The sequence below is a fragment of the Balaenoptera musculus genome, chromosome 1 (assembly GCF_009873245.2).
Source record: "Balaenoptera musculus isolate JJ_BM4_2016_0621 chromosome 1, mBalMus1.pri.v3, whole genome shotgun sequence".
Classification (NCBI taxonomy): domain Eukaryota; kingdom Metazoa; phylum Chordata; class Mammalia; order Artiodactyla; family Balaenopteridae; genus Balaenoptera; species Balaenoptera musculus.
In genome coordinates this window covers 44,071,260-44,087,604 of record NC_045785.1, presented here as the reverse complement: position 1 = coordinate 44,087,604, position 16,345 = coordinate 44,071,260, and the positions used below count along the sequence as shown (strand labels likewise).

The 16,345-nt window shown below is 42.2% G+C and overlaps 1 protein-coding gene across 1 annotated transcript; it reads left to right on the top strand.

The window, feature by feature from the left end:
• Positions 1–233: 233 nt before the first annotated feature.
• Positions 234–15,819, top strand: LOC118886704 (cytochrome c oxidase assembly factor 7). The gene is made up of 3 exons (XM_036836800.1): positions 234–415; positions 4,220–4,360; positions 14,578–15,819. Exons 1-3 carry the CDS (start codon positions 310–312, stop codon positions 15,024–15,026), a joined length of 696 nt encoding a protein of 231 aa, XP_036692695.1. The 5' UTR covers positions 234–309; the 3' UTR covers positions 15,027–15,819.
• Positions 15,820–16,345: the final 526 nt, after the last annotated feature.

Genomic DNA, 16,345 nt, shown 5'->3' with positions numbered 1-16,345 from the left:
TGACTGCAGGCAGAGAAGCATTAAGACCACAAGGCTGGCACAAAGTGCTGCAGAAAGACTGCTACCACTTTCAGGAGTGGGCTGACCAGAGGGAAAGATGGGACAGCCAAGGACTAACAGCATGAGGACCGAGGAGAGCCTAGGCTCCGTCCGGGCACGGTGCCTTCCGGACGCCCGGGTGACCGCGGACCTCGGCGGCACGCCCCTCCCAGGCCCCGCCCCTCCTCCGGCTCACGTGACCGTGGGGCGGGCGGGCGGCGTGGCCATGAGCAGACTGGCTGGGTGATTTTGGCTGGGCGAGCAAGAGCCATGGCGGGCGTGGTGGACTTCCAGGACGAGGAGCAGGTGAAGTCCTTTCTGGAGAACATGGAGGTGGAGTGCAACTACCAGTGCTACCGCGAGAAGGACCCGGACGGTGAGCGCCGCCTGCACGGCCTTAAGGACACGTGAGGGCTCGGTGCGCAGGGACGGGGGGCTGGACGGGTCACGCGAGCGACCTCTGAGAGGATCTGGAAGGGGCCGCGGGCCGGAGACGCGGGGTCTGTAGGACGCGGACGGCTCTTTGTGTGTTGGGGAGGGGCGGGATGGGTTCCACGTGACCTGCGGGGCTCGCAGCCGGGGCTTACTCTGCCGGCGGCACCGAGCCTGGAGGCCGGGCTGGAAGGAAGAGAAGCGCGCGGGCCTTTGGAGTAGAGGGACTGGGGCTACATCAGTCAACTGATAAAACGTCCCGTCCTCGTGGAGCTTATGTTCTAGTGGGGGGTATTGGACAATAAACATAAGAAAATAAATGAGATAGTGTGTTAGAAGGTAGTAAGTGCAGTGGGAAAAAGAACTGACTGAGAGGTATCAGGAGTTCAGGAGGGCAATTTTAAATTGAGTGGTCAGGGAGAATCATTGGGAGAGTGGCATTTGAACAGTGTTGAAGAAGGTAAGGGAGAATCATGCCAGGCAGAGGTAACAGCTAGTGAAAAGGCTCTGAGGCGTGAATGTGCCCCGTGTGTTCTGGGAACATTGAGTTGACTTCAGTGTGTGGGTGGATGGTGATGTCCAGAAGGGGCCACGCAGAGCAGTCAGTATCTTTGGGTGGTTTTCTTCTTCTTACTTCATTTTTATAAAGGGGGGGAAAAAATGGCACTGGCCCTACCTTCAAATAGCTTGCAGTCTAGCTTGAAGCTGACCAACTACAGAGTTGCTCTGCAGTGTATGATGGCTTAAAAAGAACCCAGGGTTGTTCTTTGAGGGCTGGGCTATGTCCTGAGTGTAGGGAGATTTCACAGGAGTTGGAGTCACTGAAGAGCAGAATGGTTGGGGAAGACTTCTGGAAGAGGTCAGGAGGGATAGGCAAGTAGTGTTGATAAAATGGAGCAGAGGAAGAGAAGAAAATGCTCTTTTGGAAGGTTGAAGTCAGAATGTAGTCAGAAATAAGATTGACGGGGACCCTGGGCCACAGTGTGTCAGACCTTTTTTTTTTTTTTAACATCTTTATTGGAGTATAATTGCTTTACAATGGTGTGTTAGTTTCTGCTGTATAACAAAGTGAATCAGCTGTACATATACATATATCCCCATATCTCCTCCCTCTTGCGTCTCCCTCCCACCCTCCCTATCCCACCCCTCTAGGTGGTCACAAAGCACCCAGCTGATCTCCCTGTGCTAGGCGGCTGCTTCCCACTAGCTATCTGTTTTACATTTGGTAATGTATATAAGTCCATGCCAGTCTCTTACTTCGTCCCAGCTCACCCTTCCCCCTCCCCGTGTCCTCAAGTCCATTCTCTACATCTGTGTCTTTATTCCTGTCCTGCCCCTAGATTCTTCAGAACCCATTTTTTTTTCTTAGATTCCATATATATGTGTTAGTATTCGGTATTTGTTTTTCTCTTTCTGACTTACTTCACTCTGTATGACAGACTCTAGGTCCATCCACCTCACTACAAATAACTCAATTTCATTTCTTTATATGGCTGAGTAATATTCCATTGTATATATGTGCCACATCTTCTTTATCCATTCATCTGTCCATGGACACTTAGGTTGCTTCCATGTCCTGGCTATTGTAAATAGAGCTGCAGTGAACATTGTGGTACATGACTCTTTTTGAATTATGGTTTTCTCAGGGTATATGCCCAGTAGTGGGATTGCTGGGTCGTACAGTAGTTCTATTTTTAGTTTTTTAAGGAACCTCCATACTGTTCTCCATAGTGGCTGTATCAATTTACATTCCCACCAACAGTGCAAGAGGGTTCCCTTTTCTCCACACCCTCTCCAGCATTTATTGTTTGTAGATTTTTTGATGATGGCCATTCTGACTGGTGTGAGGTGATACCTCATTGTAGTTTTGATTTGCATTTCTCTAACAATTAGTGATGTTGAGCATTCTTTCATGTGTTTGTTGGCAATCTGTGTATCTTCTTTGGAGAAATGTCTACTTAGATCTTCTGCCCATTTTTGGATTGGGTTGTTTGTTTTTTTGATATTGAGCTGCATGAGCTGCTTGTAAATTTTGGAGATTAATCCTTTGTCGGCCGTTTTGTTTGCAAATATTTTCTCCCATTCTGAGGGTTGTCTTTTCGTCTTGTTTATGGAGTGTGTCAGACCTTGAATGCTACGGAAAGGCTTTTAGACTTTATTCTGTAGGCAGTGGAAAGCCATACATGTTTTTGTACTCTGGAGATGTACGGAGCAGTGAAGTAGGGGAGGGTGGGCATATAAGAAGGGCAGGCTGCAGCACTTTAGAAGGAGAGCCCGAGAGGAGGCTGTAGTTACTATAGCTACTTCTATATTAGTCTTCAAAATCATCATTTCTCACCTGGGTTACTGAAATAGCCTTCTAACTTGACTCTCCATTTGCACCGTCACTCCCTTAAAATCTATCCTCCACTCACAGACTGATAATTAAATTTTTATTTTGTTATTTTAAATGTTTATTAGATTTTTAAATGACAAAGTAACACATTTTTGTTACTATCAGTGTTGAAGTGTGTCCCTTCACACTTAACTTCCTCCATATTCATCCAGACACATACAAACATATATATTAGAATGACCTTTTAAAAATGCAAATCGAATCATATTGCTTCCCTTCTTAAAACCCTCCAGTGGTTTGCCATTGACTTGGAGTAAAATCCCAATTTCTTCCTATCTTCTACAAGGCCCTGTGATTGGTCCCTGCCTTCTCCTCACTTCCTGCCTCTTTCTTCCTGGATCCAGCCACATTATACCTTACTTGTGCCAAGCTTATTCCCTCTTTTGGGTCTTTTTATTTACTGTTCCTTGTGCCTGAGACTTTCTGCCTCCTTCCCATTTCATTGTCTTTAAATAGCTAGTTCATTCATGTTATTCACATCTCAGCTTACACATCGAAGTCCCCAATAAGGCCCTCCCTGATCGCCCAGTCTATGTTAACCATTCCCCCAACATGCACAACGAACTATCTTATCCTGTTTTAGTTCAGTCATATTTGTTTATTAAGGTTTGAATGCATCTTGCTAACCTATTTACTTATTTATTGTATTTCCTCCTCTACAATGTAATTTTTAGGCAGGCAAGTGACTGTATTCCCAGCAATTAAAGCAGTGTCTTGTACATTGATGCAGATAGATGCTCAAATATTTGTTGAATGAAAATGAACAAGAGATGGGTGTTATTGTGGATGAAAAAAAAGGGACAGAGGAGAGAGATGTTTAAGGAGAGGCTTGCTGGGACTAGAGACTGCCAAGGAGAGGGAGTCTATTTCCAACTCCTTTGGTAGCTGCCATTTCGACTCTTTCTTCTTAATGTACCCAGCCTGGCCAAGGATTAAGGTATAGTCATCAAAGCATCCCTTTCTTGCAGCTATGAAGACTAGCTCATGGACCCTGTTGGTTCTCAGTGTTTTACTGCTGAACTTCCTGAGAAGTTCTAAAGCTAGCAAAGTTTCATTATGCAAGCCAGTGCGTCTTTGGGCCTCGCTGACAGGGAACAGAGGGTTGGTGAGTGGTGGAGCCAGTGCGGGGCCAAGGTCTCCCCAGTCTGTACATTGCTCTGTCCTAGGCTGAGGGCAGGCAGTGCCATTTGTAGGAGTGGCTGAACACGACCTGCATTCTTTGTGGCGAGTTCACCTTGCCACACCTCAGGAGGAGAGAGGCTGGTCCTAAATAAAAGGCACATCTGGCCTGCCACACCTGGACCCTCCCCACTGCCCCAGACTTGAACAGCAGCTTTTGCCCTTTCCTCACAGGTTGCTATCGTCTGGTGGACTATTTGGAAGGGATCCAGAAGAATTTTGATGAGGCTGCCAAGGTGTTGAAGTTCAACTGTGAAGAGAACAAACACAGTGATAGCTGCTACAAACTGGGGGCCTATTATGTGACTGGGAAAGGTAAGGAGGGGCCTGCTTTCTTTGGTCCTTATCATTGATGGTAGTGCTGACATCACATCCTGAGGCTCATACTGAGCCCTCTTTACAGAAGGGTCCTCACAGGCATTGGGGAAGCATGTTGTAGGAAAATTTGGAGTCAAGAGTTTAGCAAAGTGATGGAGGGACGAGCACAGCCTTTCAAGTCAGGCAGACCTTAAGGAATGCTGTTTGCAAGTAGTGGGACCTTGAGCTGGTCACGTTAACTCTGTGCATCAGTTATATCACCTGTAAAATGGAGAAAAAAAATAGTACTTGCTTCATAGGGTTGTTGTCAGGATTAAATAAGGTAATGTAGGTAAAGGCATCAGCATGTGCCTGGCACAGAGGAAGGGACCAATAATTAATTCCTTTCCATCTGCTTTTCTCCTCATGACCTAATTGCAGTTGGTATTCAGTAGTGTTTAAGTTATCTATTGCTAAATAACAAATTATCCCAACAAACCTATCATTTCACATAGTTTCTGTGGGTCAGGAATTTGGGAGTGGCTGAGCTGTGTGCCTCAGGGTCTCTCAGTGAGGTTGCAGTCAAGACATTAGCCAGGGAGCCAGGGCTGTAGTCCTTTGAAGGTTAGACTGGAACCAGAGTTTCCAATCCTAAGCTGGCTCACTCACATGGCTGTTGGTGAAAGCTTCTGTTCCTTGCCAGCTGTTGTCAGGAGACCTCAGTTCCTTGTCACATGGATCTCTTCATGGGCTACTTGTATGTCCTGGTGACATGGCATCTGGCTTCCTCCAGAGTGAGTGATCCAAAGAGGGAGCAAGATGGAATCCACAGTGTCTTTTATACTATACCCTTGGAAGTCACATACTTTTCATTTCTACCCCACTCTGTTTATTAGAAATGAGTCAGTAAGTTTAGCTTACACTAATTGGAGAAAACTTAAATTCCACCTGTTGAAGGAAGGAATATCAAGAATTTATGGGTTGGGACTTCCCTGGTGGCACAGTGGTTAAGAATCTGCCTGCCAATGCAGGGGACACGGGTTCGAGCCCTGGTCCAGGAAGATCCCACGTGCCGTGGAGCAACTAAGCCTTGCACCACAACTACTGAGCCTGTGCTCTAGAGCCCACGAACTACAACTACTGAACCTGCATGCCGCAACTACTGAAGCCCACACGCCTAGATCCCGTGTTCCGCAACAAGAGAAGCCACCGCAATGAGAGGCCTGCACACCACAGTGAAGAGTAGCCCCTGCTCGCCGCCACAACTAGAGAAAGCCCGCGCACAGCAACGAAGACCCAACGCAGCCAAAAATAAATTTATTTAAATAAATGAATTAAATAAATTAAAAAGAAAAAGAATTTATGGGTATATTTTAAAACCACCACAAATAGGGAATATGACTTTAGACAGGGAACTCTGTTTTTGCTCACTAGAGCATGAGCTTCTTGAGGATGATCCCTTGTTCCCAGTACCCAGTGAAGCCTGGTTAGAAGGATGTTCAGTGAAAGTTTGATGAAGAGGATGTCTTTTTAAATCTCTAGGGCTGTGTGCGCTATTTCTGCCTTCACATGGGACATGGGGTCTGCGGTAGTCTCAAAATTGAAGAAAGTTTAGCATTAATAGGAATATCAGGTTCCCTTGCTTGAGCAGAGGAGCATTTCTTTGGCTTAGTAACTCTCCTAGTATCTTTTCCTAAGGAAATAACTGGAAATGCAAATAAAGATTATATGCAAAGATTCTCACCCCAGCATTATCTATCTGGCAGAATTTTATTTTCATTAATTTATAATTTATAAGTAATATATAACTGCATTATATTAGTTATTTTTTTAAAAAAATCTATGTGCCAACAGTAGCAGTTTAGTTAAATAAATAATTTACCTCCAGCAGCTGGAATGTTATTTAGCCCATTAAAAAATAATGTTTTGGGACTTCCCTCGTGGCGCAGTGGTTAAGAATCTGCCTGCCAATGCAGAGGACACAGGTTCGAGCCCTGGTCTGGGAAGATCCCACATGCCGCGGAGCAACTAAGCCTGTGCACCACAACTACTAAGCCTGTGCTCTAGAGCCTGCGAGCCACAACTACTGAGCCCACGTGCCACAACTACTGAACTCGCACGCCTAGAGCCTGTGCTCCGCAACAAGAGAAGCCACTGCAGTGAGAAGCCCACGCACTGCAACAAAGAGTAGCCCCTGCTCGCCGCAACTAGAGAAAGCCCGTGCTCAGCAATGAAGACCCAATGCAGCCAAAAATAAATAAACAAATAAATAAATTTATTTTAAAAAAATAATAAAAAAATAATGTTTCTACATAAGCAGAACACTCTGCTGACATAAATCACAAGATCCTTTTTGCCCCACCTCCTAAAGTAAGGGAAATAAAAGCAAAAATAAACAAATAGGACCTAATGAAAGTTAAAAGCTTTTGCACAGCAAAGGAAACCATAAACAATATGAAAAGACAACCCTCAGAATGGGAGAAAATATTTGCAAACAAAATGACCGGCAAAGGATTAATCTCCAAAATATACAAGCAGCTCATGCAGCTCAATATCAAAAAAACAAACAATCCAATCCAAAAATGGGCAGAAGGCCTAAATAGACATTTCTCCAAAGAAGATATACAGATTGCCAACAAATACATGAAACGATGCTCAACATCACTAATCATTAGAGAAATGCAAATCAAAACCACAATGAGGTATCACCTCACACCGGTCAGAATGGCCATCATCAAAAAATCTACAAACAATAAATGCTGGAGAGGGTGTGGAGAAAAGGGAACTCTCTTGCACTGTTGGTGGGAATGTAAATTGATACAGCCACTATGGAGAACAGTATGGAGGTTCCTTAAAAAACTAAAAATAGAACTACTGTACGACCCAGCAATCCCACTACTGGGCATATACCCTGAGAAAACCATAATTCAAAAAGAGACATGTACCATGATGTTCATTGCAGCACTGTTTACAACAGCCAGGACATGGAAGCAACCAGAATGTCCATCAACGGATGAATGGATAAAGAAGATATGGCACATACATACAATGGAATATTACTCAGCCATAAAAAGGAATGAAATTGAGTTATTTGTAGTGAGGTGGATGGACCCAGAATCTGTCATACAGAGTGAAGTAAGTCAGAGCAAAACAAATACCGTATGCTAACACATATATATGGAATCTAAAAAACTGGTACTGATGAACCTAGTGGCAGGACAGGAATAAAGACGCAGACGTAGAGAACGGACTTGAGGTGGGGAAGGGGAAGCTGGGATGAAGTGAGAGAGTAGCATTGACATATGTACACAACCAAATGTAAAATGAATGGCTAGTGGGAAGCTGCTGCATAGCACAAGGAGATCAACTTGATGCCTTGTGACGACCTAGAGGGGTGGGATAGGGAGGGTGGGAGGGAGGCTCAAGAGGGAGGGGATATGGGGATATATGTATATGTATAGCTGATTCACTTTGTTGTACAGCAGAAACTAACACACCATTGTAAAGCAATTATACTCCAATAAAGATGTGAAAAAAGAAAAAAATAATGTTTTAAAATAATTTTTGTTGACATCAGGAAAGGTTTATGATATAATGTTCAGTGAAGAAAGCTGAACACAAAATTACGTATGATGTGAACTCAGCTATATAATACGCTGTGCAAAAATAAAAATATTCCTAGCTGTTTAGTCTCTGAATTTGTGTCTTGGTAAAGTTTTGGGTTCCTTTTGTCTTTATATCATATTTTACTACATTTTCCACAGGGACTTTGAGTTCCTTATTGAATTAAGGAGAACAAAAGAGATTGTGGAGGTTGTGAAATTATTTTCCCTTCTCTTTGACAAACTTATATGATTAATGATTGTGCACTGAGACTTTTTTTTTTCTTAAGTGCTCCTTTGTTGAGCAAATTTTTAGTATTTACTCTGTACAGTGAAGCAAAGATGGACCAGTGTGGGGAAGAAATCTTTTTTTTTTTACCCCCTCCCCAGGGAAGAAGTATTTATACTAATACCTGTTAACCTGGGAGAGCTTGATAAGTGTCTTTATAGAGAGACATGTAAAGTACTTTGGGGGTTCAGTTCTGGGAGCATGTCATCATCAGGGGGTGCTGAAAGGAGGAGGCATTGAAACTGGTTCTTAAAGGACAGAGCAGATTTTATTTGCTGGAGGTAGAATAGAGTTATGTCTTCTCTTCAGAATAGAGAGCAGGTAAGCAGGTGAAAGAACACAGAGTGTTTAGAGAATAATACTTGATCCTCTGTTAAGCTGACATTGTTAAATAATTTCCTCGAGGTCAGGTGTCATCACAGGAGATCCCATTAGCTGATCTTTGCTCCTCAGACTCTTTTAGATTGTTGGTTAGGAGACCTTGGGCCCTGCCATGCCTAAAAACCAATACTGTTGACCCCCCTGCCTAGTTCTGAGCCTGAGAATTTGCCCTCTGTTCTGAAAACACACCCAGTGTCCTTTCTTGACAAAGACTGGTTAATAACTCTCCTTTTATCAAGGATAGCTTGGGGCAGTGGGGAAGAGTGGGAGGTCACTTTTCATCCTGAGCACTAATTGACAGTGTGGTATCAGGCAAGGCATTTTCCTTACCTGAGCTACAAATACCTCACTGACAAAATTGGAGTAATAAGGTCAGCTCACACCTTATTCATAGGATTTTTCTGAGCATCAAATGAACTCACATGTGACTGCTTTGTTAAATTGTAAAACATTCTATCAGTGTGAACAGGTCTGGTTTATGTTGGTTGCTGCAGAAGTTACCTTGGATTGGACACTTAGAGTGACCCAAGGAATATTTTGCCCAGGTGTTGTCATCAGTGAAATCAGCTTTGAACTATTTTTGTGAAGCCATTTAAATGTCTTATGAAAGGAAGTGGAAAGTAACTCTGATATATCTCTTTGATGAAATATTCTTAATAAAATATATGAAGATGGGTTTCTAATGGGGAGTGAAGAACACATGATTACAACATGTAAAAACAAGACCAAACTACATTGAAAAGGTAGTAGGAGGAAATACACCAAAAGTTAATAGTGGTGGTCTCTAGGATGTGGCGATGAATGATAAGTTAGTGATGATAATTGCAAACAAACCTTTATCTCTAGGCAAAACCACTCCAGACTGCATATAGTTGACTGTTTACTGGAAAATTTGACTTGGAGTTCTTACAGGCATTGCAAACTTAACAAATCCAATATAGAATTCTTAATTGTTTTCTTTTTCTCCCAAATATTGCACCCCTGTTGTCTTCCAGTTTAGCCAGTGGTAGAGAGATCCCTGCCTAGTAGCTTGTGGCCAGTTTAGCTCTAAAATATGTTTCAAATCTGTCCTGTCTCTCCCTTTCCTGCTACCATATTTATCCAAGCCACCTTCCTCTCCTGCTTCATTAATGCAGGTATCTAATCTTCTTTCCATAAGGCAACTAAAATGAACTTTTAAGGATATAAACCATGGATTCAATAAAATATATGAAGCAACTATTTTCAGACATTGGAAAATAGGCAGTGCAGTACAGTGATTCCTGAGAAAAGGGAAACACGCAGGATGAGCCCCATGAATGATTGCTTTGGCTTTTTGCCTGGAGGTACTTTTCAGACTAGGCACAAAGAGGTGGAAGCCAAGTAGAGTATGATAGTCTTACTGAACCGATGAGGCAGAGGTCAGAGTTTCTGGCCACTGAGGCTGCCAGAGTTTGCAGGACAGGATACCAGAGAAGAAGGAGCTACACAGAGAAGGAGCTCCAGATAGCCACATAGGGGTGCTCTTAAGTCTTTGGCTCAGTGTTAAGCTGCACATGCATAGGAGGAGACTCTGAGAGACCTTGCAGTGAAAAGCTACTGGGGAGGTGTGAACTGAAAAGAGACTCCAGAGGTTTCACAGTGTTGGGAGTTGTTTGAATTCCACCAGCCAGGGTGGAGAGACCTCATTGAATACAGACTGCAGAAAGGTTCCAAAACTTAGAAACAAGCCTCAAAAGGATCAGGCTGATTCACCAGTGAATTAGTTACTTGTGAGAACAAAACTCAACAGTCTTTAGTAAAAGGTGAAAGATTTACGTGATCTGAAGAGAAACCAGAGTATAACAGTCTTTAAATGAATACAACAAAACCAGAGTGAACAAAGTAGCATCTACAATGTCCAGCATAAAGTAAGAAATTGCTAAACAGAAAAAAAGCAGTCAATAGAAACAGACCCAGATGTGACAGGGATGTTGGAATTAGCAGTCAAATATTTTTAAACAAGGAAAATAAATTTATTAAAGGGTTTAAATAAAAGATGGACACAATGAATGAACAGATGGGAGATCTCATCACAGAAATTGAAACTATTAAAAAGAACCAAATGAAATCCTGCAATTGAAAAACGTACTATTTGAAATGAAAAATTCACTGGACAGGCTTAATAGCAAATTGGACACATCAGAAGGAAATAATCAGTGAATTTGAAAGATCAGTGAACTTGAAGACAGGATTGAAGATGTTATGTAAACTGAAGCACTGAGAGAGAAAAAGCAAAACAACAACAACACAGAGCCTCAACCTGTGGGGTTCACTATCCCTTAATCTAACATAACATGTATTGGAGTCCAGAAAGAGAAGAGGTTGGGGCAGAAAAAAGTATTTGAAGAAATAACAGTATAAAATTTCCAAATTTGATGAAAAATATCACTCCACAGATCCATGAAGCTTAGTGGATCCAAACAGGGTAACCAATGAAATCATACCTAGACACATTATTACCATTTGCTGAAAGCCAAAGGTAAAGAGAAAATCTTAAAAGCAGTCAGAGAAAAAAACACATTGTGGGGAACATTGGTGAGAATAATCACTGACTTCTCATCAGAAGTAATTAAGCCAGAAGACAAAAGAACAACATCTTTTAAATGCTGAAAGAAAAAAACTGTCAAACTTGAATTCTACTTTATTGAAAATATTTTTTTAAATGAAGATGGGGAATTCCCTGGCGGTCCAAGGGTTAGGACTCCACGCTCTCACTGCCGAGGGCCCAGGTTCAATCCCCGGTCAGGGAACTAAATCCCACAATCTGTGTGGCACAGCCAAAAAGATAAATAAATAAATGAAATGAAATAAATTCATTTACAGATAAAAGCTGAGTGAATGAGTTGCTGGCAGACCTACACTACAAGAAAAGTTAAAAGTTTGGGTAGAAGGAAAATGATAAAAAGGTGGACACTAGGATCCATACAAAAGAAGAAAGCGCACTGGACTATACATGTAAATGTAAGAATTTTTTCCTCATTTCTTAATGTCTTTAAAAAACTGAAGCAAAAATAATAGTTATATGTTATGGGGCTTACACTATATAGAAGTCAAACAAATAAATAATATATTTAGAAGTAAAACATGACAGCAGTAGTACAAAGGATAGAAATGTGGTAAATGAAAGTGTACTATTGTAAGGTTCTTACATTATACGTGAAGTGCTTAATATTAATTCTTGGTAGATTGTGATTAAGTATATATAGTATTTTCACTAGGTAAACCACTGATAAAAGAAGTATTACTAAAAAGCCAATGATGAGAATGAAATGGACTATTAGAAATATACAATTCAAAAGAATTGTAAGAAAGGGAAAAAAGGAACAAAAAACATTTGGGACAAATGGGAAACAAATAAGGTTGTAGACTTAAACTCAGCTATATCAAGAATTGCATTAAATCTAAGTAAACACTCCAGTAAAAGGCATAGATTTATCAGGCTGGATATAAAAGCAAGACCTAATTATATACTGTTTAAATAGAAAGGTGGCAAGAATGCATTCTCAAAACTGAAAGAACTCAGAGGCTGTAGAATCTATATGCTTTTCTAGAAAAAACTATCTGATAACCAGTAAGTAGGTGAATCAAGAGAAATAATTCAGGAATGGAGGAGCTCTGATGAAAAGACTGGTGATGAGCAGAATCCCATTTAGAATGAATGTTGGGCTAATTAGGGTTACTGAATAGAATGTAAATAATATAAACCTTTATGGCATAAAAATACTACAGCATTTACTGAGCACTTATTATGTACTAGGCTCTTTGTAATGACACATTTAAGCTTCCAGAATATGAAGTAGATACTGTTGTCCTTATTTTACAGATGAGGAAAACTGAGGCTTTGTAGAGTTTAGGTAGCTTGTCTAAGGTCACACTGCCAGCAAGTAATGGAGCCAGGACTGGCGCCTAGGTTTTCTGGCTACAGAGCCCAGGCTTTGGTAACCACTGTGCTCTGTGTCTCCCGAAGTTGAAATAACATATCTAACAAAAAATAGAAGGCAGGGCAAGAGAGGTAGGGAGAAGTGTGAGGTGACAACATCCTCATGAGTCAATACTGTCTGAAATTTGGTTAAAAAACAAAACAAAACAAAACAGTGATGCTAACCTTTTAATAATCTATAACTCTAGGGGCTCATTTAGGAAATTTCTCTGTTGAAATATTCATTTGAAGTTAGCAGTTTCTTCAGCTTCACTCCAGTTTGGTTGTCTTAACGATAAATGCAAGTAAAATCGAAGTTAAATTTTTTATTTACAAGTAGCATGTGTAATCCAGTTTTTCAAATTACACCTGATCCTTGAACAACACGGGTTTGAACTATGCAGGTCCACTTACAGGTAGATTTTTTTTCAATAATTAATACTACAGTAGTATACTACACAGTCCTCTGTTGGTTGAGTCTGCTGATGTGGAGGAGCCACATTTAGGGAGGGCTGACTCTAAGTTATTCTTGGATTTTTGGCTGTGTGGAGAGTGGGTGCCCCTAACCCCCATATCATTCAAGGGTCAACTGTACTTCTGTCTAGCTGTCCATTCAGCCAGCCGACATTTAACTCGAACACATGCTATAAAGATGACTGGAATAGTGTCCTCTTAATGATAATGATGGTTATTTCTAGGTGGTATGTTTGGAGTGATTTTAAAAACTAAATGTTGAGTTACTTAAAATGTTTCTCTTTTTGAGAATGGAGATTTGAAATGTTCCATTAAAAAACAAAACAAACAAAACAAAAGACAAAGAAAAAAGTGAACCCTGTCACCACCTCTCCTTCAAGTGACCCATTAGCAGTTTCCCATTGCTCCTAGGATTAAGTGCAAGGCCCTTAAGGAGACCCATCAGACACTGCATGATCTGGCCCTGCCTGCCTCTCCAGCCTCCCTTCCGTAGTGATTTCTGGGTTCTAGCCACATGGGCTCCTCTTCTCTTTGTATCCTATTCCTGCTGCCTGGAACAATTTTCTTTGCCTTTTTCTTTTCTTTTTTTTTTTTTTTTTCTACTCCATATTTTATTTTATTTTCCTTCTTTTTTCTATTACATCACAGCTCAAACGTCCCTTCTTTGGGGAAGCTTTCCTTTTTTTAAATTTAATTTTGTTTTTGGCTGCGTTGGGTCTTCGTTGCTCTGCGTGGGCTTTCTCTAACTGCGGCGAGCGGGGGCTACTCTTCGTTGCTGTGTGGGGGCTGCTCCCCGTGGTGGCTTCTCTTGTTGCCGAGCACGGGCTCTAGGTGCTCGGGCTTCAGTAGTTGTGGCTCACGGGCTCAGTAGTTTTGGCTCGCAGGCTCCAGAGCGCAGGCTCAGTAGTTGTGGCGCACGGGCTTAGTTGCTCCGAGGCATGTGGGATCTTCCCAGACCAGGGCTCAAACCCGTGTCCCCTGCATTGGCAGGAGGATTCTTAACCACTGCACCATCAGGGAAGCCCCTGGGGAAGCTTTCCTTGACCCTCCCTCCTAGTTCAGAGCCCTGATACATTCTCATAGCATTCTGTACTTTTTCTCCATATGTTTGTCACACTTATAATCATACATTTACTTGTGTGCTTGTTTAATGTCTGTCTCATTAGACCACAAGATTCACAAAGGCAGGGACAGTATCTGTTCCTTAGAACCTAGCATATTAATTGGCAAATAATACACATTCAGTATATATTAAAATTAAATGTTTAATGAAGTGCTTATAAGATGCTGTGATCTTGCTGTTACCCTCAGAGGTAGATATTATCATTTCACCCTTTTTACCTGTTTAAGCTTCCTTATAAGATACCATTTGAACAGAAGATTCCATGGCTAAAAAAGCTGGAAAGTGTGCAGTATACCAGGCCATCTTCTTTTCATACTGCCTTAGCTCAAACTATATAAACTTTATTCAGGAATTGCTCCCTGACTTTGGCCTGAGACATTCAGGTTCTGCCCTGGCTTAGGTTGACTTTTTTTTCCTTCCTCCCAGGTGGACTAACCCAGGATCTGAAAGCTGCCTTCAGCTGCTTTCTGATGGCATGTGAGAAGCCTGGAAAGAAGTCCTTGGAGGCATGCCACAACGTTGGTCTCCTGGCACATGATGGACAGGTCAATGAGGATGGCCAGCCCGATCTGGAGAGGGCCAGAGACTACTACACAAGGGCCTGTGATGGCAGCTATGCATCTAGCTGCTTCAACCTCAGTACCATGTTCCTGCAGGGTGCCCCCGGCTTTCCCAAGGACATGGGCCTGGCATGCAAATACTCAATGAAAGCCTGTGACCTAGGCCATGTCTGGGCCTGTGCCAATGCCAGCCGCATGTACAAGCTGGGTGATGGTGTCGATAAGGACGAAGCTAAGGCTGAAGAGCTAAAAAATCGGGCCCGGCAGCTGCACAAAGAGCAGCAGAAAAATGTCCAGCCTTTAACGTTTGGGTAGTGTGGCCCACCCTCCTAGGTAACAGTCAGCTTGAGGCTGGCACCTCCTATTTCTGATGCAGCCCTTGGAGGTCGACCTGCTGGAGCAGAAAGACTTGGGATTTAATATCAGTAACTCTGATTGTATAGACCCATTGCCCCAGAGTGTCACCTACTGGATGTAGTCTGAAATGTGTATTTCAATCAGTATTCCTTTATCTGGTGTGATCCACATTTATGGGATCTTGGTTCTCAAACTCTTGCAGCTCTGTGAAAAACAGCAAACCAGTGAGCCATAGAGATTGGAGGGGTGGGCAGGAGAGACAGAGCAGGGAGTTGGAAAAATTAGCAGCCACAGGGCCTGAAAGAATCAGACATCATCATCATTATCACCATTATTTTAGTTGGGAGGGCTTAAAAAATCAGAAAGTATCTTGATTTACATAATAGCGGGTTTAAGGAGCTAAGAACAGTTAAATAGTCATGACTGCCACCCTCTGACTTAATCATTGGGTGTGGGCTTCCTTTTTGCCTTTAGAGTCAGATCTTTCAACAAATTCATAGATTGGGAGTTACGTGTGACATAAAAGTTAAAGGCTGTTATGCTTCAGGGTTGCTAAAGAGGATACAACATAAGCCTTCCTTTAGTGGAGACATTCACATGTTAAAAATTAACATCCCCAGGCTACTCATCTGGCACAGCTAATAAGGTAACTTCAGCTAGGGATTTGTATGCAAGGGTTGGTGATACGTTTTGTCCCTCAGAACTGAACCTTTTTTAACTGTCCCTGTGAATAAACTATTTTGATTGATTAGTAGTTTGTGTTATTAGTGTTCGCTCCAGATTCTTGGTAAGGTAGAGATTATGTTCTTTGTGGTGGTTGTGCCTTTTAAGAATGTTTGCTTTTTCTGTTATCTTCCTTACTTGACACTAGGGGGCGAGCTTGTCATTTGCCTGCTGATGACATGATCATTATTTCTGTCATCACTTAATGTTTTCGGGCTTTCGGTTTTGCAACGTGTATTGGAGAGGATGTGGAGAAACTGAAAGCCTTATACGTTGTTGGTAGGAATGTAAAATGGTGCAGCCACTATGGAAAACAATATGGCGATTCCTCAAAAAATTAAACAGAATTACCATATGGTCTAGTAATTCTACTTCTGGGTATATATCCAAAAGAATTGATAGCAGGGTCTCCAAGAAGTATTTATACACCCATGTTCATAGCAGCATTCACAAAAGCCAAAAGGTGGAAACAGGGACTTCCCTGGTGGCGCAGTGGTTAAGAATCCACCTGCCAGTGCAGGGGACACGGGTTCGAGCCCTGGTCCGGGAAGATC

Bases quoted from the DNA above. Each gene is read 5' to 3' on its own strand.
- LOC118886704 (XM_036836800.1), top strand. From the start codon at position 310: ATGGCGGGCGTGGTGGACTTCCAGGACGAGGAGCAGGTGAAGTCCTTT. The intron at 416-4,219 runs GTGAGCGCCGCC...CTTTCCTCACAG, and splicing joins CCGCGAGAAGGACCCGGACG to GTTGCTATCGTCTGGTGGAC. The intron at 4,361-14,577 runs GTAAGGAGGGGC...CCTTCCTCCCAG, and splicing joins CTATTATGTGACTGGGAAAG to GTGGACTAACCCAGGATCTG.